The sequence below is a fragment of the Indicator indicator genome, chromosome 19, assembly GCF_027791375.1.
Source record: "Indicator indicator isolate 239-I01 chromosome 19, UM_Iind_1.1, whole genome shotgun sequence".
Lineage (NCBI taxonomy): Eukaryota > Metazoa > Chordata > Aves > Piciformes > Indicatoridae > Indicator > Indicator indicator.
The window spans coordinates 11339913-11362225 of NC_072028.1; the positions used below are offsets into that span (position 1 = coordinate 11339913).

The following is a 22313-nucleotide window of genomic DNA, read 5'->3' on the forward strand; positions in this document are numbered from 1 at the left end:
ATTTAATCCATGTTGTTGTTGGCTGTTGATTGAAAACTCCTTTATGGGAAATTGAAGTCCTTACTGGTAGTAAACTATTCTTTCCAGTTTCTTTTTTGGATGATGGAGAGAAAAATAGCCTTGTTTCATGCAGATGGCTTCTCAGTGTGGGTAGTTAAGCTTTCTTACGATACACCCTGTGGTGGTATATTAATCACCTGCTCATGTTGTGAAGGGACAGTTCAAAAATGGGTGTTGGATAGACACTCCAGAAAAACAGGGTTGACTGCTGTTTTAAATGAGTTACACAGGACACCTGTTCAGCAGAGGCCAGATAGTGTCTTCTGGATGACACATGCTAATTCCTTCCTTACTGGTGCTAATTCCATGGTGTGTTTTGTTTACTTCTCCCTGCTCCCACACAGTCGCATCAAGAAGGTAGTTTCCATTTACGGCAGCAGCATCGATGTGGAGCTACAGCAGAGGGCAGTGGAATATAATGCACTTTTCAAGAAGTATGATCACATGAGGTAAGTGCTGATGGGGTTTGGTGTTTGAAAAGGATCATGATCATCTGCTTTGATCCCCTGTGTTCGACACTTTGTGTTTTGAGGGCTTGCTTTGGTGATTTTGGTAGGATTACAGAGAAGCTAGAATTCCTCCCTCATCTAAAGAGTTAGTGAGGGTTTTAAGAGCCTGACCTATCCTGGAAGATTGTTCTGTGATCAGAGGCTTTCTCTGGCCAAAATATTTGCCTTGCTTATGAGCTTGAACTTGACTAATTTTTACTTTAAGGTATTGTGTCTTGAATTTGCTAAATGATTAAGTATCTGCGTTAGCTTTTACCATGCTAGCGTTGCCATAGTCATTAGCTTCAGACTTATTTTAAAATACCCTTGCAATAAATGTGCAGAGATTGACCAATCTGACCTTCTAAGCTGTGCTCTGAACTTGAGGTAATTCTTCCAACTGTTAATACTTCTCATTTTTTTAGAAGACGTTTGAATTTACTGTGTCTTCTTGTGGTATCTATTTTAAAAGCTCAAATTCTGCACGCAAAGGCAGTTTTTCACTGAACTACACAGCATCCCTGTCTTACAATTTAGGAGCATGTTCTCTTCTTTACACCTTATGATTGAGAGATCCCCATTCAACATTGCTTTGCTCAAGTGATTGTTTCTTTATGAGACATTTAAAATCCCATATTTGTTTGCAGTAACTAAGCTGTAATTCTTTGCAGAGTAGTCATTAATCTGCTGTGTGCAATATTTAATTTTGATAAGTAGGAGTACCACAGATTCCATTCAGGGAGGATCATAAGATTGGAGGAGATGGTCTGGGGGTTAACTTCATCCACTCTTGAAATCTTTCCATAACGTTCCACTGAATTCAGGAGCGGCTGATTTAGACTCTAGATGAGAAGACAGAGAGGAAATGGATGCCACTGGACTGAATACTGCCTATATTTGTAGGAGCCTCCAAACATTGTTTCAAAGGCTCTTTGAAATCACTTTTTGCCATAGGTACCATGCTATTCAGTATGTGTGGCACACAATGCTCTTGTGTTTTCTTCTTTTCTCACCTGTGGAATCCATGGAGCAACTCAAATTGTTCATGGAAAAGTCATGTTAATGAGCATGGGCATGTGAAGCCTCATGAATGGAGAAAAATCTACCTTGACCATTCAGATGACAACATCTGGCAATCAGTTGTCTTTTGATCAGATCATAGTGTCTGCTGTTCATAGTTTTGGGAAGCACTGCATTTCAGAAAAACACATGTGAACTTCACTCAGTTTTTCAGCAGAGTATCTGTGTTTTTCTCCCTAGTATATTCATTACAATATAAAAGTCAATGTTTAATAATTTCTCCTCATTAGAACTTTGTTCATTGTCGGATTTTTGGCACTGGAACGCTTTTTCAGCCCAGGCAGTGTATAGACAGGGTAGCTTGCTGCTGTTCCATACAACACTTTGTGGCTTGATCTGGAAAGGTAATGGCCTTTCTTGTATTACAGACTAGTTCTTCCTGTACAAGTTTTCCTAGTTTTTTGCTCTGATGTCAGGATTCTGGATCCTGTGCCTCCTCTTGAGTCTCTGTATCAGTTCAGGAAGATACTCTCAAGGGATGAACTTAATCTGTTTGGAAACTTAATTTGGCTAAATGAGAATATGGTGATTGGTTTTCCCAATTTTGTCACCTGTTTTAAGCGGTTAACCCTTCTGTAAAGAGAAGTCAAATGAGCTGGCTCTTTAATTCAGCTGCATATGGAACAGAGTCCCATATCTGTGTTAATCCCCATTGTTCAATTATTTAATCTTTGCCTTGGGTTTGTTATCCTAGCCCCACAGTAGAAATTGTATCAAGTACTAGGGAAAAACAGGAGGCCAGAGGACTTGTTTGGCTTTCGGCTCTCAACTAGCGCATTTACACTGGCACAAAATGCCAGGGATTACTTCTGACTACCTCAAGCTGTCATGCAGTCTTACAGTTCCCCCTGCATTGGAGCTAAAAGGAAAAGGCAGGTTGCCCTGTCTATATAATCTCCTGAATGCCTGAGTATTTGGATTAGGATCCAGGAAGATGGCACAGTGTAACTATGTCAGCTTCTTTCAGGCCAGCCCTTCTTGAGAGAATGCCAGTAATGGAGAAAGTCACCACAAATGGCCCTACTGAGATTGTACAGACCAACGGAGAGACAGAGCCAGCAGTACTGGAAACCAAACCTCCACCCCCTGGATTGCAGCCTGCTAGCCAGGTAATGGAAACTGATCTAGGATAAGTTTCCACTGCCTGCCAGAATACACTACTAGCCACTTCCACTAGTAAGATGAGACCATCTCCCTCCCCCTCTCTGCCTCTTTGGTAGTTCTGGCCTGGTAATGATTGCATTGTCTCTGATAGTTCTAGTGTCAAGAACAGGGTCGTGGAACAGGTTGTTGTGGGGAGTCCAAGAGCAGAATGGGGGTAAAGCCATCTGTCCCCCAAACAGGCTCAGTATGCACAAACTCTAGCCTTCTCTATCTGTGGTCCCAACAGCAAGGAAACTAGATCTCTTGTGGGGCATGGGACCATATCCAGACTAAGAACCTCTCTGAGTGGTCAGCAGTACCTATTAGTCTTCAGTCCAAGAACAAGTAGATTTCATTACATTTGCAAGGGAATGTACCAGGATTTTGAATATGTAACTATTACTTCTACTCTCTAATTAGGCAAATGATTTGTTGGACTTGTTGGGGGGAAGTGATATAACACCTGTAATCCCCACTGCACCTACAAGCAAGCCAGCTTCTGCTGGTGGGGAGCTCCTTGACCTTCTGGGAGACCTCAACATAACAGGTGAGCAGGCTGCATCTCTTAAAAGTCTACATTCTCAGTCTTGGGATGAGATGAGGGGCTGACTAGTTCTTCAGTGTATATCAAGTCATAGTCTTCACCACTTACTCTCACCAAAATCCATATTAGCATACAAGTAGAACTCAGGGAATGAAGTCTGGTTGACTGGTGAGGCTTGAGCATTTTCATACTCCAGCCTGGGAACTCTCTGAGCCTTTACAGAGAGGACTGGGAGATGAGGAGTTCATTACATTAAATACCTGCTAGCTTAAGAGGATCCAGTCCTTGTTAGTGAAAGCAGAGGACGATGAATTGTAGAGTTTCACATAAAGAAATATGCAATAGTTGATCTTTGGAGAAGGAGTAATTACTTCTCATTTCATGACAGCTAAGTAATAATCCTTCAACATTTCTTGTAGGTTCTCCAGTATCTGCCCCTGCACCCCAGATAGCACAGCCTCCGTTCCTGCTTGATGGACTTTCATCACAGCCTCTCTTCAATGATATTGCTGCAGGTTAGGGGCATGTAAATCCTTAGCCCATGGTGCCACAGCACCCAACTAGAAGAGGAAAAAAGGGGTAGTAAATAAAGGGGGGAGTCGGAAGTTAAGTGTGGCACAGATAGCAGGAGGAGGGGATGTGTTTAATCATTGTAAGAGTTCATGTCTAGGGTAAAGTAAATGACATTCTATGATGCTGAGAGTGATGTCCAGTTTCTGTAGGTCATGCTGTTTTGTCTTCGACAGGAATCCCCTCAATTACTGCATACAACAAGAATGGGCTGAAGATTGACTTCACCTTTGAGAGGTCAAACACCAACCCCAGCATCACTGTAATCACGATACAGGCCTCCAACAGCACAGAGCTGGATATGACAGATTTCGTTTTCCAAGCTGCAGTACCAAAGGTAGAGCCACTTAGGGCAACTACAGTGATAGGTTGGGGGTCCACTGCAAATACTTCCTCATCAGTGCTTTCGTACAGACAGAAACTTGCAGCTTGGTAAACAAGGTTGAGCTGTCCATAGTTTGTCTTCATACTCAGTTTGGTCATCCCTTTCTGTTCTGAAAGTAAATGGCACAAATGCAATAGAACACCAGCTCCTTATCAGATTGGACTACTGCTTGGACAACATTTTGGTTTAAAATCACCACTGTCTGGGAGAGCTGCTAAACACACAGAAAAATATTGGGTTCAAAAGAAAAAAGTGAAGGCATGAATCTTTCCCTTTTTTCTTAGTTTCTAAGAAATATACCATGCTCTTTGCAGCTATGCATACATGAAAAAAAGTTTTTTGAACCTATTGTCTGCTTATAAAATTCAAGTGAGTTTCCACATGGTTATTAGTGATGGTCCTCTTCTGAGCAGTGAATTGCCTCCCTTTCCATTTAGCTGCAGCGCAGAATATGGGAGACAGGCATTGCCTTATTTCTGGTCGAGCAGACTGTTGAAGTGATTGGAGTGTTGAAGACTGGGAAAATACATTCATGTCTGGGATTTCACCTCCAGGAATCAGTCACGCTCTAGATTTAATTTTGATAAGTTTCATACCTGCTGTAGAAAGGAATGGGCCTCCTGAAGTTGCAGGTGTGCCGAGCAGTCTTGACTGTTCCCCTGCATGTGACACACAAAACAATGCATCACTGCTGATCTTGGAGCACTACAGTAAGCCCTTACTCCTTATGTTTGTGCTGCTTGTTTAGACAGGTGGTGGGCTGCTGAATATTTTGTTCTTTACATACAGGAAACTGAAGAGCTGATTATTCAGGGCCAGAAACTGAACTCTTAACTTGGTTTCTCTTGGTGCAAACAAATCAGTTTTTGTTCTGCTTGATTGAGCATCACATTGCTTCCTCTTTGCCCTTTTTTCAGACGTTCCAGCTGCAGCTTCTGTCTCCCAGCAGCAGTGTCATCCCTGCATTTAACTCGGGGACCATCACACAGGTCATTAAAGTCCTGAATCCACAAAAGGTGAGTGATTCCACGAGCAGTCATTAAAGATACTGTCTTAGGATCATGCATTTAGTGGTTAGTTAGGGATGCATCTCTGATGAGAAATAGGGAATGAGGTTGTTAATCATGTCTTTTTTACTGATAGTCATTTTGGTTAGGGTTAGGAAGAAGTTATATAAAAGATGGGAAGTCTTGGGGACAGGTTTGGCCTTCTCTTTGGTTGTACCACTAAAACAGCTTTGCTATCTTCTTGAATTTTTAATGTCTCTTGCTTTGAAGTAGTGACTGAACAAGGTTTTTAGATGGCTTTTTCTAGAGGGGCTCAACCCATTGTTTGTATGAGTTGTAAAAGTAATATCTGAAGGGCAAATATCTGGCCACATAAATATATTCAACGTTTGTGTCTGCTTTCTGCAGTGGTATTACTTGAAGTGTTTGTTACACGAAAAATAGCTTAATCCTTAACATTAACAAAATTGTTTCTTTTCTGGAGTGGTGTAATTTGTTTTTAATATGAAGAGTGTAGTTTTAAACAGTTGATGGAAAGAATCTTTAGGTGTGATTTAAGCATAATTCCATTTGCTTCAAAGCCTTCAGAGACTGGCTTCAAGATTGAGGTACAACAGACTTGAGGGGTGGGAGGGGTATGGTCCATGTCCTCTTTCAAGAGGCTTTGAAAGTATTCAGATGAAATCAGGAAAGAAAATAAAATTGAGATCACATATTTCTTCTGTTGTGGGACAACCTTAAGATCTGAAACCATCTTAAGATTTTCATAGATTAGCACTTCTGTACTGCTTTAGATCTTAAGTGTTCCTGCTGAGCTGATGTGCAAATTAGGGAAAATTCTTCAGTCTCAGCCCAAGATTTCACTGAAATGGCTGTCTTCTAGTGCATATTTTTTGTGGTTTCCAGGCATCTCCCAGGTCTGTGTAGTGTGTGCTCCCCTTGGCCAGTATTAAGGCACAGAAGCAATAATTCTTTGTCTTGTATGCATCTGGCAGGAATTTCTGTGATGCTGTTAAGCAGCTTTCAAAAATCACCTTTAAAGTTTGTTTCTGAACTTGTCAGGTGTAGGAGTTTTCCTGTAAGGTGCCAGAAGTCTGAGTAGATCCACCCCATACAGAACCCCTAAGGTGAAATACACCTAGCTAGTGGGATGCATTCTCATTGGCACACTGCAACTCCTACGAACGCTCCAGGGTACAGAGGTGCAAAGCAGTGTTTTACTGCCTGCTTTCCTTGCTTGCTGTTTTGTAACTCTTCCACCTCTGGTATTTGTGCATCTCTTACTGCCCTTTAGATTGCTGCTGCCTGAAAGTGCAGCTTTGCAAGAACTATCCATGAGATAGAACATTCCGGATAACTATACTAAGGGAGGCAACCTTGGGAAGCCTGGCTGTTTAGGAGGTAGCTGTTTGTCCTGTCAGTTTGTGAAAAAAGATCTGTTTGCCTGGACATGAACTGTCCTTATATCAGATTGAAAATGATGGAAGCAACACCAAACATAACAAAAACTGACAATGATATTATTAACCTATTAGTGATACAACTTTGGTGGTGGGAGCAGTTATTGTCCTCCTTTCTTCCTCCTGCTGTCCCTTTTGCATATTTCCCTGTAGGCCTGGGGAAAAGAGCCAGAAATAACTAACTTTTTGCTTTTAAGGTTTTTGGGAAACTTTTTTTTTTTGAGAGAGAGAGAGAACAGGGAACCTGGCGGGAGCACACTGTGCTTGAGCTATTATTAAGGGTCACCTAGTATCTGGATGTCAGCCAAATGACAGAGGGTAAAACAACTTCTGTGCTTCTGAGCTGTTCCATCATTTACTCACTCTGTTTCCAGTCTTCCTTAGGCTATTTCTTTCACAGTGCTACTAATATGGAAAATTGTACCTCTTTCTGCAAGCTGAAGTGCAGATCGCCAGCGTTTGGGTCTGCCTCCTGCTTTTTCCCATTGCTAACTGGGATTTCAAGGCAGTTATTTTTGTATTTAAGGATTTCAGTGCATGTGAGAACAGGACCAGTGCAGAGAGAAGTGTGGGTAGAAGCTGTGCTATAGCTTTTCTGAGAGGTTATACCTGATCTGAGAGTTACAGTGACCAATTGACATCCTACCAAATAAAGCATTTATCTGCAGCGTCGTAGTTTACCATGCACATCCTTCCAGCAAGCTCTTGTGAGAAACTGCAGAATCCCAGCATGGTTGGGGTTGGAAGGAACCTCTGGGGATCATCTAGTCCACCCTCCCTGCTAAAGCAGGTTTGCCTAGACCAGGAAAGGTCTATGTTTTGTATTCATGGAGTAAAGGAGGGGAGCTGTATGTGGAGGGGTGGTTGCTGACCCTTAATGGAGACCTGAATTTGTTTTGTGTTGTTGTTTTTTGTTTTTGCCTTTTCTCTTATAGCAACAACTACGTATGCGGATCAAGTTGACATATAATCACAAGGGCTCAGCAATGCAGGATCTAGCAGAAGTCAACAACTTTCCCCCTCAGTCTTGGCAGTGAGGCTCTGGCACCATTCTTATTCTCACCCCACCCAATCAAAAGAACTCTGGGAAGAAGGTTGTGATCCTTGGCAATCCCCCAAACTGCACTGTGGGCATGGGGAACAGATGAGACCTGCTGATGAGGAGGAATTTTCCTGAAGTGATTGCTGACTTTGAAGCATATCTGTTAAGACTAATCTCCTCTCCTCCGCTGATGAGGCTGGCAGCTTGTGGAGGCTACTGTGCACTCCCTCACACATGCGTTCACAGCCAGAAGCAACATTCCCTCCTCCCCTCCTGCCCCCTCCCTCCTCGCAAAGAAACAAAGCCTGGTTGGAAGAGAAGTCTGGAATTTCTAGCAGGGAAACTTTCTTCTCTCTGCAGCAAGTGAACAGCTGCCCCTTCTTTCTGCTGTCTTTTTCCTCTGGGGTGGGCAAGGCGTGTTGTCATTCATTACTAGCTGGATTCCTTCAGGCATTTTCATCTGGGGCTCAGACTGGGGACGTGGGGAATGTCAGGCTGCCCTGCCTCTTTCTTCTTGTATCGCCTGGGTCTGAAGGGGCTGGAGGCTTCTTGCAGCCTATTCAGTGCATTATTGTATACACTCACCTCTTAGTTATGTGATACATACCAAGAGCAAGTTAGGGCTTGGGACTTCATCTCTGAACCTCGGACAGTGTGGGAAAAGAGGTGCTGGTGACAGCTGATAAATTGCTTTGGTGCTGTACTTGGAAATGAAGACCTTACACTTGAATTTTCTTTCTTTCTTTCCATCAGTAGCTACAGCTGTACAGATTCACAGACAGTCTTCTGTAGCTTCCCCAGAAAGTGCAGTGATGTATGAGAGATGTAGAGATCCAAGGAGCAGCTGGTTTTCTACCACAGATGGTTTCAAAGTCTTTTAACCCATTAGTTGTGGTTTATGGGTAGAAAAGACATATTCGGTTTTGTTGATCTGTCTTTGAGCAAGGGTTCTGTTCCTGCTGGGAGACTCATCAGAAACTATGCTGCAAAATTGCTCTTCCCAGTTATTCCAGACCTTCTCCCCACTTTGATTTCTAGAATCTGTTGTAGATCCCCTGGATTCCATTTGAGTTACTTCTGACTGGGATATTTGTGTTGTATCTGTAATATTGGCACTGAAATAAAGACCATGCGGTTTAAAGAGACCTTTTCCCATTTTGTTACTTGATTGATCCTTGTAGTTTGCTCCTTGCACCCCTTCAGTAATGTGCTAGTTCAGATTCAGACTGAAAGTAACTGAACAGGTTTTTGAACAGAAGCCAGTTGTTGGAATGTTTAGATCTAAAGATGTCAGGTCCAGCATGCTTTGAGGAAAGCTTTGCTCAGTGTCACTTCCTAGTGTGAACTGCTGCGGAGGTAGTTCAGTTCTGTGAATTCTCTTGGAGGCAATGTAAAGGACATAAAGCACACTGTGGCAATAGTGTTCTGATGTTCAGCACTCTTCAGGGAAAAAGGAGGATATATCTTAGATCTTAATCCATGAGTGTGCTGGTAAGCTGAAGGTACTCTAGCTTTCTAGCCCAGTGCTTTTGCAAAAGAAGCAGTCAGTACAGTACAGCTGCTTTATTTCTGTTCCAGGACTCTTCAGATAGTGATCGTTCAGTGTTCTGATGGCAAGCTTAGACATAGCCTTTTACATCTGCAAAAGTGCTAACACTAGGCTCTGGTCCTTGCCAAAAACACGGTAAGAGTGGTGCACAGTGTACTTAGGGAAAATTGAAGACCTATTCTTTCCTTGAATTCGGAGCAGGAAGCCACTAAAGGTTATTCAGTCTGCTTTGGTTTTAACTGCATTGAGTTATATAATGGAGGACTGACTGTCGCTGACTTCAGTGCTGATCTTGTATAGTGGAACAAGTTGAGCTTCTCTTGGAGGGCATTTTTGCTGCCTTACTGAATAAACAGGTTTGGGCCTTTGAATAAGAACTGGAAGTGATATCAACATAGGGTTATAAAGTCTAGAAGAATCGTGTATGATTTCCTTAAAAGTAACTCTAGGTTGTGGCAGGATCATGCCTTGGGTCTCAGTGGTGAGATAAATACTGTGCTTCAGCTAGAAGTGTATGTATCACGAAGCAACCAATCTGCAGAAGATGAGTGTATCAATGTCCATTTGTGGGTGCTGAATATTTATCTTTTGGTTTCACTGCAGTTGTGGCTATTCACCACCCCACTAGCTCAGACTCTGCAGTGTTGAAGGCTGAGTATGTTCAATTTAAACTCCAGTGAGCTCTGAAGTTGTCCCAGACGTGAAAGTAATGGAGAGTCTCTGCCTTAGTTTCTGAGCTGCCCATAAGCTCTCCCTTCTACTCACAGAATTGTGCATGGTCCCTTGGACTGAAAGCTGGCACACCTCGATCTCCAGTTATTTTTTTACTGAGAAAGAGCACTGCTGCAGAGACCAGATGGGGAGAAGAAGGTAAATATGCTGCAACAAACTGGCCAAGTGAGACACTAGTTTGGAACAGCTTATCTTTTCCCTCTTGTTGCACCTGTTCTCTGTCCCCTAGAGCAGCTGGGTTTTGTGGTTGGTCACTGTCTGGTAAGCCTGTAGGGTAAACTCCTACAATGCTCTTGAGTCCCTCAGCCACTCTTGCACAGTACTTCACTTGGGAAACAGGTGCTTGTCACATGCTTCTGACTTGAGCTGAAGGAGGCAGTGCCCATACCTGAAATGCATTTTGCTTGAAGCCATCTCTTCCTTACAAAGTAATCCTTTGTAGCAGCCAAACATTGCTGTTGCCCTTGGAGCTCTTTCATTTCCCTGCTGAGAGATGGGTCCTAACATTAGACCAGAAAGAAGGCTGGGTTTCCCACCTTCTCTTACCTGCAGTACTAGATACCATTGCTCACTCCTGGACCCCAAAGTGCATCTCTAAAGCTCTGTGCTTCTGCTGCTGGGTTTGGTCACTGGAGAGTATTCACATGTCTGCATCTGAGATACTCTAAAAATAGGGCAAATCTTTCTACCAGCTGAATGCAACACTTCTTACAGGTCTGGTCCCTTGATTCAGTGTGAGTGGAATATAAAGGGAGCAAGACACAGACTCCATGACTAATCTTGCTAATATCTGCTAATCTTACTAAATATCTGCGTTGGAGACTTTGGAGCTGGGAGAGACTGAATGTCTGTTTTTTCAAGTGAATGTATTTTGAGTCAAAAATGACAGAAAGGATAGGGTCCATAATGAGCCTGAAAGGAGAGGAGACATGGAAAGGCCCTAAGATTTGACTGTGTCCAGGTTTTGATGAGACAAATTATGGCCTTGAACAACCTTTTGAAGCAATAGCAGTGAGGGGACTGCCACCTATACAGTACCTTGGAAAAATATCGCAGAAGATGCCGAAACAGCCAGGAAAGGTGATTCAGTGCCTTCCCCACGGCTGGTACTAGCTGCAAGATGGAGCAGCGAAGATGGCTTTTTTTAGATCTGCTGGTGTGCTTTCTATGTGTTCATTTTCTACTTGGGGGCTGTGAGGGAAGGAGCTACTGGAGTGCTTCCCTCTGAACTTTCACTCTATTCCTGTATATTCCTTTTTCTTTCCTGATGTTGTAATTTACATTTTACATAGAGGCCCATCCCATCCTTTGACACTATAGTACAAAAAAAAAAAAAAAACCAAACACACCGACCAAACCAAAATTCCAACAAACCCAACCAAATTTCAAGTAAAAACATGCCATTTGAGCAGGGAGCCCAGTGGCATGCTATCTTCTGCAGACCTATTTTTGGAATGTGAAAAATTTCAATAATTGCTGAGTCTTAGGCTGAGTGAGGAGCATAACGGATGTAAACATTTACATGGGATGCATTAGACTTCTGCTGTGTGTATTGTCTTTTGGTTGAAACAAATTATGAAGTGACTAATAAAATGAGTCAATATTCAATGATTTAAAACTGTGCCTTGTTGCTTTTTGCAAGTGCAGTGGGCTAGGACTTAACTGGTACTTACTGTTCAACTGTGACAAGGTCAGATGATAGGAAATAATAAAAGGCAGAGCTTGAAAAACTGTCCAGGAAATTTTGGAGAGTGAAAAGAGTGAAAACTACAAAATGCATAAACAGCTCATGTCAGCTGCCCCATCTCCACCCCAAAAGAGAGGTTGTTAGTTACTAGCAGCAGTACCTGTCCAGGTGCTAGAAGGGTGTGATGAGATGGGAACACGGTGTTGTTTTGTTTTGTTTTTTTTTTTTTTCTGCTGTTGTCAGTGTGCCATTGGAATTGGTTACAGTTCCCTTTCTGATTAAAAATTCCCCTCTTACACTCTATGCACCTCTGGATAAGGATTGCTGTAACCTCATTGTCTGTTCACATGCCTGCCATAAGGTTCTTCTCATGTTCCAGCCACAGTAACTTTTTTATTAGGTAACTTTCCATATATTTTCTGACACATCACTGCACTGCTCTGCAGAGTAGAGTCTCTGCATTGCCCTGTGTCTTTCCTTTATGGACATCCTGTTAAGACAGTGTAACTGCAGAAGTACAAAGCTGTCGCTAGAGATGTGTTGTAATCCTGCTTGTCTGTAAAGAAAATCCAATGGAATTTTGATTTTTAAGGACTTTATTCTTCACAGCTTGTCTGTAGTCTGGCAGCATTAAGAAATAGTTAGGTGGCTATCCCAGTGCCTGTCTTCATTTAATGATGTGAATCAATACAAAGTGCTGGGGAGCACCTTTAACCTTGCTGAGAAGAGGGGTAGTCTGTCAATTCCTTGTTCTTCAATAGGAGAGCCCTCCAGATACTGTCTTGTTCAGAAATGGGTCAGAAACTGCTGGTTTGTGTGGCAGTGCAGAGTCAGTCAACTTGGGTACTAGTTCTGTTGTAGGACAGAGCCCTGGAAAGCTATTCCTCGGTGTTCCTCCTGGGCATGGGCGATGCTGTGCACATCAGCTGTGCCCGGAAGCATATGTGTGCTCTGTGTCCATAGTGCTGTTTAGCAAAAAGCTCTGATAAACCAGGAAAAAAGACGTGAAAGGAAACTTAATACAACTGAGAGTGCTTGGTGCAGTAACAGTAGCAGGGGTGACAATCTGGAAAGCAAGCTCAGACTTAACTCTCAAGTAAGACCAGGAACGAGTGTAGCAAGAAAGAAATACGATGACAGGCTGATGTTTGGAACCATTGGTGGTTGTGGGGAAAGTGGGAAGCTTCAATTTTTATTTTCAGCATGCTTGATCCCGTTCTGGCATGAACATCAGCACTTTCGATGCCTTTAACAACTTCTGGTAAAAGGCACAGGGAATAGATGGTCATTATTAGCAGCCACAAGCTAAGCCCAAGCTGGCACGATGGACCTGCATAGTATGGGAGGAAGGTGATGGTCGGGTACACTTTCTGGCTGACTTCAGCCTTGGGACGCTGGTGGTAACACACTGGAGGTAAGCGATGGAAACCGTGTTGATGGAGGGTTTGGGAGAAGGCGGGTGAATTGTTTCCTTGCCTGGCTGTGAACGGTTCATGCCTTGCACCCCTCCACGAGGCAGCTGTATAACCCGCACGGATGAACCGGCGTTTCATGCTGCTCAGGAGTTTTGTGGCCTGCCGCTGGTGCTGCGGCCGTGTGCTGAACGCTTCCACGGCTCTGGCTTGGCGCTGGCTCCGCAATGCGCTGGGCTGGTGTGGTAACGCCTCACCGGAGCGCTGCCCTTCGCCAGCCCCGCGAGGGGCTGCGGCTCGCCCTGGATGGAGGAGCTGGGATCGGAGCCGGAGCCCAGCGGGACCTGAGCCGGGGGCGGTGGAAGCCCGCGCGCTTCCGGGGAGGGACCTGCGCGGAGCCGGGGCGGGGCCGCCGCCGCTGCCCGGGGTCTCGCCGTCCGGCCGGCGATGGGGGAGGCTGGGCCGGGGCCGGCCCCGGGACCAAGACCGAGGGAGACGCCGCAGCCGGAGGAGGACGAGGCGGCGGCGCCGGGCGGCCCGCGGGGGAGCCGGACCGGGCCCCGTGGCGGCATCCGGGTGCTGAAGGTGAGGAGGGGGCCTGGGCCTGCGCCGCGCTGGGCTGGCATTTCAGTGGGGGGTGGGGGGGAGGCCACTCGTTGCGGCGGGGCTGCCTCGGCTTCTTGGTGCTGCCCGCCTTGACCTTGGCGGGATGACCAGCTGGGGCCGGGGTCTCCCCATGGCCGCGTTCCGTGACGCGACCCGGCCCGGCGCACTCTCCAGGCCGGCGCAACCGGCTCCCGAACGTAGCTAGGCTCTCGGGGTCCGGCCGCCCCCGGGCCTTACCGCGCCCGCGGCCTGTGCAGCGGGGCTGCCTGCGAGCCCCGCGACGGGGCTCGGAGCGGTCAACTGCGGCCTTCGAGGGAGGAGGAGGAGGAGGAGGGCAGCCAGACGCAGAGGCTGCAGCTGACGCTCGGGTTTGTGCTGTCTCGCAGAGAAACGTGAAGCGCAACGGGAGCAGAAGCTGTTTGAACAGGAGTCGGTTTGGTTCCCATGAGAGGGGCTGGCTGAAGGAAGACGTAGGACGAGGCTGCGTGTATGTGCATGGGCGAGATTCTGCAGTTGCTGCTGCTTCAGATTTGCGCTTGGTCCTCTGCACAGTGGACACCCCAGCATCTGAGATCTGTGATGGAGAAGGGAGGAAAAACCTCTTCTTGCAACTTCATGGAGACCTGGTCAGGTGAGGACTGGAAAAGAATGAATCTGCTAGAGAAATATTTGCTATAGCCTTGCAGGGCTACACTGTGTGCCTGCCCATATAGCAGGGCAGGTATGGAGCAGACAGAGGTGATAGCAGCTGGGTACAACCTTGAGCAAAGCAATTGATAAAAATGAAGTAGTAGTGTGCCTTTTACACATCTCTTAGTTAAGCCCTAGGTGTTTTAACTGGGAGTGTTTGGCTGGTGCACCAATTACAAATATCCCATTTCATAGGTAGAGGCTGCAGTTGATACACATCTCTTATGTTCTGCATTATGGACATTGTAGAGTTGAGAAAATGTGAGCTATATAAGAGGCTGTAAGCAAATTCTGAGTCAGCAAAACATTTAAGGTACTTTAACAGTTATGTTTTGTAATATTTATGCATTGGTAATTTTTTTTTTAAGAAAAGTTTCCAGGTAAATAATTAAAGGCAGAGAGAAAGATAGTGTAGTAAAGGTTATATAAAGAAGGCTTAAGCATCAGATTACACGTTTTATGCTTGCAGTTGATTTAGGCTGAAAATAGACAGCTCAGGGTTTAATATGCATGAACTTTATGCTCCTCTAGGTTTACAAGTTCCTATTAGGTTTGTTAGGATTTAGACATTGCACTTATTCTTCTGGGGTTAAGATTAAGTTATAAAGTTGCCACTCCTGTTCTTGGGGCTTACTAGAAGGCTGAGCAGTATAGACACTGTAGGCTGAATAGAGCTAGTAGCTTTTTTTTTTTTTTTTGTAGTGAAACGGAAGTCACAAGTTGCACATGTCCAAATTTTAAAAGGATGGCATATGTTTGATCAGGTCTGGAGGGAGTGCTTGTGGCAATAGATGCAGAGAATAGGACGTGGTTAAAACTTAGTATGAGGATAGATGGACGCTTGAATGTACCTATCAAGGCAGCTGAAAATCTCCATTTGTTGCCTGAAGAATTTATAAGGAAATTGGCTTATTTAGGACTCTATACAGTGAGATTTTCCAGCATGTAGAAACAGCAGACTCTTTACTTCAGGTCATGAAAAAGGTATAGGTAAAGCTAGTAGATATGTTTAGAGAGGAACATTTTGACATTTTTTGGTTTATGAAATGGCTTTTCTGTTTGAATTCTATTCAGTGTCTGTCTCTTCTCCTGGTAGCCATGCCTGTCTGATTTGGGGCAGGCTTTGCACCAGATTAGGGACTTAGCCCATTACCAGTGTTTTGGAAGCACATACCAAGTTGTAAATGTTTGCTTCCTGCTCTTGCTGCCTCTTGGTATGTCTAGCACTTTGTCAAGCTTCATCTTAAATTTCATGGGGGGGTTCTTGATTATGGAGTGTCTGTTCTTTGTGGTTCTCAGAACATATTTGCCACAGAAGAGATCCTTGGATTACTTCCTGCTAGGGCTGTTCTCAGTAGTGAAATGGGAGTTACCAGTATTGCTTCAGTACTATCTGCGTTAGTAACAGGAAGCAGGCCCAAGTGGTACCTGCTTGCATGTCCACAGGAAGATGACAGAATGCTCAAGATATCCCCATGCCCTGCTGAGATTATTCCATCTCTGAATAAAGTTTGATGATTATTTAATAGTATGTTTGCAAGTACAAATTACTGTGTTAAGTGTCTGATTGCATTTTACCATAGGTACCTTTATCTCCCAAACAACTCCTGAATTTTTTGCCCTTTTAATATCAGTAGGTGGCTTGGTTTCAGAAGCTGAGTATGGCAAAGGTTAATGAGCTGCCTGACTCAGAAGACTAAAAGCTGGACAGTAAACAGAATAATAACAGAAACATTATTTTATATTCACTTTAAACACTTAGTGATGTCCTTGTGATCGTTCTGCCTTTCGGTTTTGAGTGTGTGTCAGAGAATCAGTTTCTGTCAGAATATTCTTTTTTTTTTTTAACTTCCACAGTGCACCTCAAGGATCTTTAGAGTTCTCCTAGATAGAAACTTCCCTTTCCTATTCAGGAATTATACCTTCTTGCAGAGGGTAGAATTAAGCAAAAATAGCACGGATATCGTCTTTGGTTTGAACACCTTTCATGGCGAAAATTTAAACTACCAGATTTGAAAACTTGTCTCTTGCTTGTGAAGAGGAGCTACTGCTGCAGCAGGAGTTGTGGAACTGTTACTACTTTTTGTTGGCTTTTCTATCTCCTTACCTTTTGCACTTGCACTTAACGGAGCTGCTTCTCTGACTAGTAGAAGTGGCTGATACCTGATACGTGATACTGAGGTGGGTATAACAGCCTGTATCAAATAGCAGCTGCTGTGACAGCCAGGGTGCTCTCCATGTGTGCTTGCATTTAACGTGTATTGCACTGGGTGCAAGATGAGTTTTTACGTTTCTAATGTGATCATATACCAGTTTGGGTTTCACACCACATTGCTTTCTCTCAAAGGGAGAAAGCTTGTAATTGTTGCTTCTGGAACCTGTCAGCCTTGATCAGTTTAGTAAGGAAATTCTGTATGGAAACTGCCATTACAGATACTGCGTTTGGTTTGCACTTTCTTGGCCTATTCTAGATTTTGGTAGTGGATCACATGGCTCTTGCAAGAACTTGGAACAGTGATCCATTCAGTCAGGTGTCCAGAACATCTCTAAAGGCATTTGATGAATTACTCCCTGGTTTGAATACAGTCTGTAGGTAATGAGCTGGTTTGTTCACTGCTCTTTGTACAGAGCCCTTTGTGATGAGCTAAATGCCTGAACCCTGCACTGTGTTTCCTGGATCACAGACCCAGCATATAGCTACTGCTGGGAGAGTCACACTCTCTGGCTGGGGAGCTGGGAGTCAAATACTTTTCCCATCAGGTCTTCATGCTTGATGTGTGTGTCAGTGTGAGCTGAAATTCCCCCCCCACTGACAATAACCAGGCTAGCCCAGTCTGGAAGCAAATGAAAGCTGTATTTACAAAGCAGAATCTACAATCTATGATGAAATGCAATGAATATGTACAAATATACAAAATTCACAACATTCACAAATATATACAATCAACAGAAAAAGCACAACCAATCTTCCTTTGCTTCCCCCCAGAGGGGACCCTTCCCAAAGGGGCCTCCCTCTCCAGGAGCTTCCCCTCCAGACCCCCCCATGGACAGAAAGCAGAGTTAGTTAGAGCAGAAGGTTGTTAACTTAGCTGCCAAGGTCAGTGTGTGTTATCTTCAGCCAGAAGAGAAGAAGAAGAAAACAGCAGCCAGACAGCCCAGCAACTGCCCCCACTGCAGAATGCAGAATGTGCAGAATGCCTACTTTGTTTTGGGTAATAGTTCTTAAACATTTCTATCTATCCAATGGAAGTGTTTAGAACAATCAGTATTTTGCTTTCTTACACCCAATAGTGACTTATTTACACTCTTTCACTTTCTCTGTTCTGAACTTTGCAAGGAAAAATTAAAAAGACAGTTTCAAACCATCACAATGTGTGTATGATCTGCAGAGTGGCCAGTCATTGCATACTCATGACTTTTTAGGTGTAGATTTTTCTGTAAACTCAAATTGTTTTTCCAAATAGTGAACTTTGAACAACTTGCAGAGTTGTGCAGACAACTTGAAGAATTCAGAAGACTTTACCTATTTGGTCAGGCTTTTGTCTTCCAGCCAGTGATAGCAAACCTAGATGATGAAATTGTGCAGACTGCACTTTTGATTGGTTTTCAGATAGGAATGGTAGCATGGCCAGAGAGATTGATGTGTGAGGCAATTAGACTTGAATAGGTATTACTGCAAATGTTCCTTTGTATGTGGCTTTTTTGAAAAAGGAACGAGACCAGGGGCATTGTGTTAACATGTTATCTTCAAGAAGCACATCATTTGACTTTATGTGGACAAGATAGAAAATTAAGGGGTTTTCAAATTAGCGTTTTGCAGTTCTTCACTTCTTGCTGAATTGAAAGATGAGAAGGATAAAAATAATGAAAAAAACACAGGTCTCATCTCTAGAAGAGGCAGTTGGGATACTATGCAGCTTTTCCAGGAGGGTAAGCCACAGTACTGTACCTCAGAGAGTGCTGAGCAGCCTGTAGAACTGTGATTCAATTTGTGTCATGTGAAACGTGCTTATTCTTTTACTATGTCAAGGTTCTTTCTGAAGTCTGGTGTGCTTAGTGCACACTCAAGAAAGCCTCAGTCTGTTCAGCAACCAAATTGTAACATTTGAGTGTCTTGTTTAGGGTTTTTTCTATGATATCTAGATGCAGTCTATTTGAGGTAGCTTTTTTGTGAGTGACACTCAAGCATTTATGGTTCCTGACCCACAGATCACACGTTGGAAAAGCTATTTAGTGGTAAGTATAAGGCTTTAATAGCAGAAGGCTTGGGATCCAGAGGTAGTCAGGGAAGACTGAGGCAAGCTATTTGGAGAGCCAGTCAAATCTCTCATACTCTTGGATTCTGCACTGAAGGATGCAGATGCATTAGGGTTTAGTGTGTTGGAAGTCAACGTTGTTTGGTGCAGTCTACTCTTTATTCCAGTTTCTAGTAGCTAGGAGACAGACATTCAGGTTTGTCACTCCAAGATGACCTCAGAAAGCTCTTTTGAAAGCTTGGCCTCAAGACCACTGCTCTCTGTAGCAAAAAAAAAAAAAAAAATTAAATGGTAGCATAAACCTCAGTTACAAATTTGTGTAAGTTCTTGGCTCTAAGCTTCTAGATCTTGATAGAATGCCCTAAAAAAGACTGAGAGCCTGCATTCAAACTGAAGAAATCTTTGCAAAAGTGAAGCATTAGTAACTTTACGCTCTCATGAGCCAAGCTCTTGTCTTGTGTCTGTCTCACAAAACAGGGAGAGAAAGGCATTTCATGAATCAGCTTTTCATGCTGGTTGTACAAAGGGCTCTACCTTCCCTGATCTTACTCCAGGAGTCCCAAGAAGATAAGCAGTGTCAGAGGTGATGCTACTGGCTGGTGATAAGCACTGTTTGAATTTCTGTTCTCAACTGCTGTTTTCCTATTCGGGTGGGATTTATTTTTGTTTTGGTAGATGTTTTCCATTTTATTTTGGAATGCATGAACCTAATCCTTGTTTATAAGCTCTCTAAAGTATTTCAAAGTTTGAGTGAGCACAAACTGAAGCATAGGAGATTCCCTCTGAACATCAGGAAACACTTTCCAGTGTCTGGGTGATGGAGCACTGGCACAGGTTGCCAGAAAGATTGCAGATTCTCTCTCCTTCAAGATACTGAAAACCCAACTGGACAAAATTCTGCATGACAATGTCTAGATGGCCCTTAATGAGTGGAGGGTTGGACTAGATGGTCACTCCAGAAGCTTGTTCCAAGTGCATTGAGTCAGTGATAAAAAAATATTTTTTTTTTTTTTAATTCAGAATTGTCATCTCCATGTTACTAATGCTAATGTATGGGCTGACTTTGGAAAAAGTACGTATTTAAAGTCTTCCATTACTGTTCTGTGTGCTTTCATGCCGTACCTACCATGGAGATTAAACTCATTTTCTAGTCAGTGTAATGGGATAGAAATATCTGTACTGAATTGTTGGCAAGTTGAACAGCAGTAATCATCTGAGCTCTGTAATTTGGCATTACATGCCTTAAATTCATGTGGATTCTGATCATTTGTTCAGTTTGTTTTGGAAGAATCAGGTGAATCTGGCTTTCACAATTTTTTTCCCATCAAAAAAGGTATTAACAAGTAATTGGGCATGTGGCAAAAGCTGTCTTTATCATACATGTATGTCACAGCATCTGATTTGGTTAACAGGAGGGAATAGCTAGGCCTGGGGAGGGGTTCTGCTTTCTGCTGAAATTCATGTGAATTTGCATTAAACTACACTGGTGAGCTGTTAATTTCCTTTTCTTTACTGGTTTAAAGAAGGGACAGAAAGGAAAGGCACTTTTCCAAATGTGTTTTAGTATATATTTTAAAAAAGCACCACCACAAAAACCCCCAACAGGCCAGCAGTAGCAGCAGCAATGGCCTGCATTGCTGACAGTCCTCTGATTACATCTTGAACTTTAACTTGATCAATGACTATTATTCTGATGTATCAGTTTTGGAGTATATGTATGTACATGTCACATTGTTATCTCTGCCATTGCTTTTGCTCACATTGGAAGCATCCCAAAATTAGGATAGCTCCTAAAAATAAACCCAAAATGATGACCGGTGATAGGGATTGGTATATGAATAAAGAAGGTTTTCTGCTGGTTAAGGCAGCTGATATTTCATAAACTAGAATTTAAATCCTCGCAGTCCATTCAAGGAAGCAATAACAGCAGATTTCCAAGCAAGCTGACTCTATCAGGGAGCAATACTTTGGGTGGATTTGAAGATACAGATCAAGGTTTTCCTTCTTTGTCTGTCAAATAAAGCCTATTTATGGGTTGAAATTTGCCCTTATCTTTCTGATTATCTCTCTGTGACTAGAGACTGGAGTCTGCAAGGCCTAACATGGTTTATTAACCAGTAGAGGCTCCAAGATACAGATTTTGAAGTTTGTGAAAGGGCATAATTTCATATACAGCCTTCTGGCTAGTAAGCTGTTACATTGCCATGTGAAAGAAAAGGGGGGAGAAAAGTTGCCCTAATGAGGCTTAGCAAACCTTAAGCAGTAAGAACTAGTTTTCTGGATCAGCTGCACATTAACTGCATTGTTGTTTCAGACTAGAAACTGTTGGTTTAGACTATAACTTTGAGGGTAATCCTGTTTCTGATCCAGAGGTCCTATGTGTGAAGTGAAAGAGTTGCAGTGTATGTGCTTGAGGTACCAGACATAATTTTCCTTCTTGAGGTGTGCCCTGTTGACTGCAGAAATCTGGATGACTGTATACTTGTAAATGTTGCATGGTATACTTGTAAATGTGTGGTTTATGAAATCAGACCTGCCTTAATTAAGAAATGGCACTGATAAAGTCGTCAGTAGTAGTGGAAATATTGTAGTATAATCATTAAAAAGAATCAGAAAGGCTTTTGTTCTTCAGTTGGGAGGAAGTGAAAAGATTTGGTACATAGAGAAATAAAATATTTCATGTTAAGACGTGCAGTATAAATGATGTCTGCCAGTCAACAAAGTTCACTAGAAAACAGGTCTTACCAAACAAACTTGAATTTCATCCACTGAAATTTCAAGCTTAGTCGCCAAAGGCATTAGTCATGTATTGCAGAGTGTGGTGTTGTATGGGGCTCTGAGCAACCTGATCTAGTTGAAGATGTCCCTGCTCATAGCAGGGGGTTGAGCTGGATGACCTTTAAAGGCCCCTTCCAACCCACACTGTTCTTTCTCTATATTCTGATGTCATTGGTAGAAAAGCAGTGCACAAACCAATGAAACTCCCTGGGTGATACCTTACAAACTGGAAATGGTTATGCAGTGTAAGCATTTTTGAATGAGGAGTTACTGTATTTCTGGTTGAAGAAAGATTCTTGTATGGCTGATGCCTACTGCTTTTCCCTTGTGCAATGTAATTCAAGTGCTACTTGACAAGCAGGAAGCACAGACCCCAAGGATCCATGCTTGCCAGACCTTTTCAGGGGAGCAGAACCTGTATGTCAGTATTCCTTACGCTTTAGCTGTGATGAGACTCCTTTAATGTTTTTGTGTTCTCAAACGACTTTCTTGTATGTTTTGACAGGAGGCTGGAGCCCACAGAAAAACCCCTTCAGATTGTGTATGACTACTTGGCTCAGTTGGGTTTTGATGATCCCGTCAGAATGCAGGAAGAGGCAGCAAACTCTGATCTCAGCTGCATGATTCGCTTTTTCAGTGGTAAGAAATTGTGTGTGTCACTGTCACTGTTCCTGTAGCTTTAGCTGTGAGTTCAAACTCAGCTGAGGCCCACATCCCTGAACTATTTGGCTTATAGATGGCTATGTCAAGCACCCAAAGTACCAGTAAGCATTTCTTTAAAAAATTAATTTTCAAGATCAATGTGAAAACCATTCTCTTGTTTT

At 43.2% G+C, this 22313-nt stretch overlaps 2 protein-coding genes across 3 annotated transcripts in view; both read left to right on the forward strand.

Moving 5' to 3' along the window:
* Positions 1-11639, forward strand: part of AP1G1 (adaptor related protein complex 1 subunit gamma 1) — a 43919-nt gene extending 32280 nt beyond the window's left edge. For both annotated transcript variants that reach the window (XM_054389882.1, XM_054389881.1), the window contains 7 exons: positions 405-509; positions 2596-2737; positions 3192-3318; positions 3735-3830; positions 4062-4222; positions 5188-5286; positions 7673-11639. In XM_054389882.1, the coding sequence (XP_054245857.1) occupies positions 405-509; positions 2596-2737; positions 3192-3318; positions 3735-3830; positions 4062-4222; positions 5188-5286; positions 7673-7774 (832 nt within the window). In that variant the 3' untranslated portion in view covers positions 7775-11639. The remainder of the gene's footprint in view (positions 1-404; positions 510-2595; positions 2738-3191; positions 3319-3734; positions 3831-4061; positions 4223-5187; positions 5287-7672) is intronic.
* Positions 11640-13591: 1952 nt separating this feature from the next.
* PHLPP2 (PH domain and leucine rich repeat protein phosphatase 2) overlaps positions 13592-22313 on the forward strand; it is a 28396-nt gene continuing 19674 nt past the window's right edge. The window contains exons 1-3 of the mRNA XM_054389608.1: positions 13592-13744; positions 14152-14396; positions 21995-22128. Of these exons, the coding sequence (XP_054245583.1) occupies positions 13607-13744; positions 14152-14396; positions 21995-22128 (517 nt within the window). The 5' untranslated portion in view covers positions 13592-13606. The remainder of the gene's footprint in view (positions 13745-14151; positions 14397-21994; positions 22129-22313) is intronic.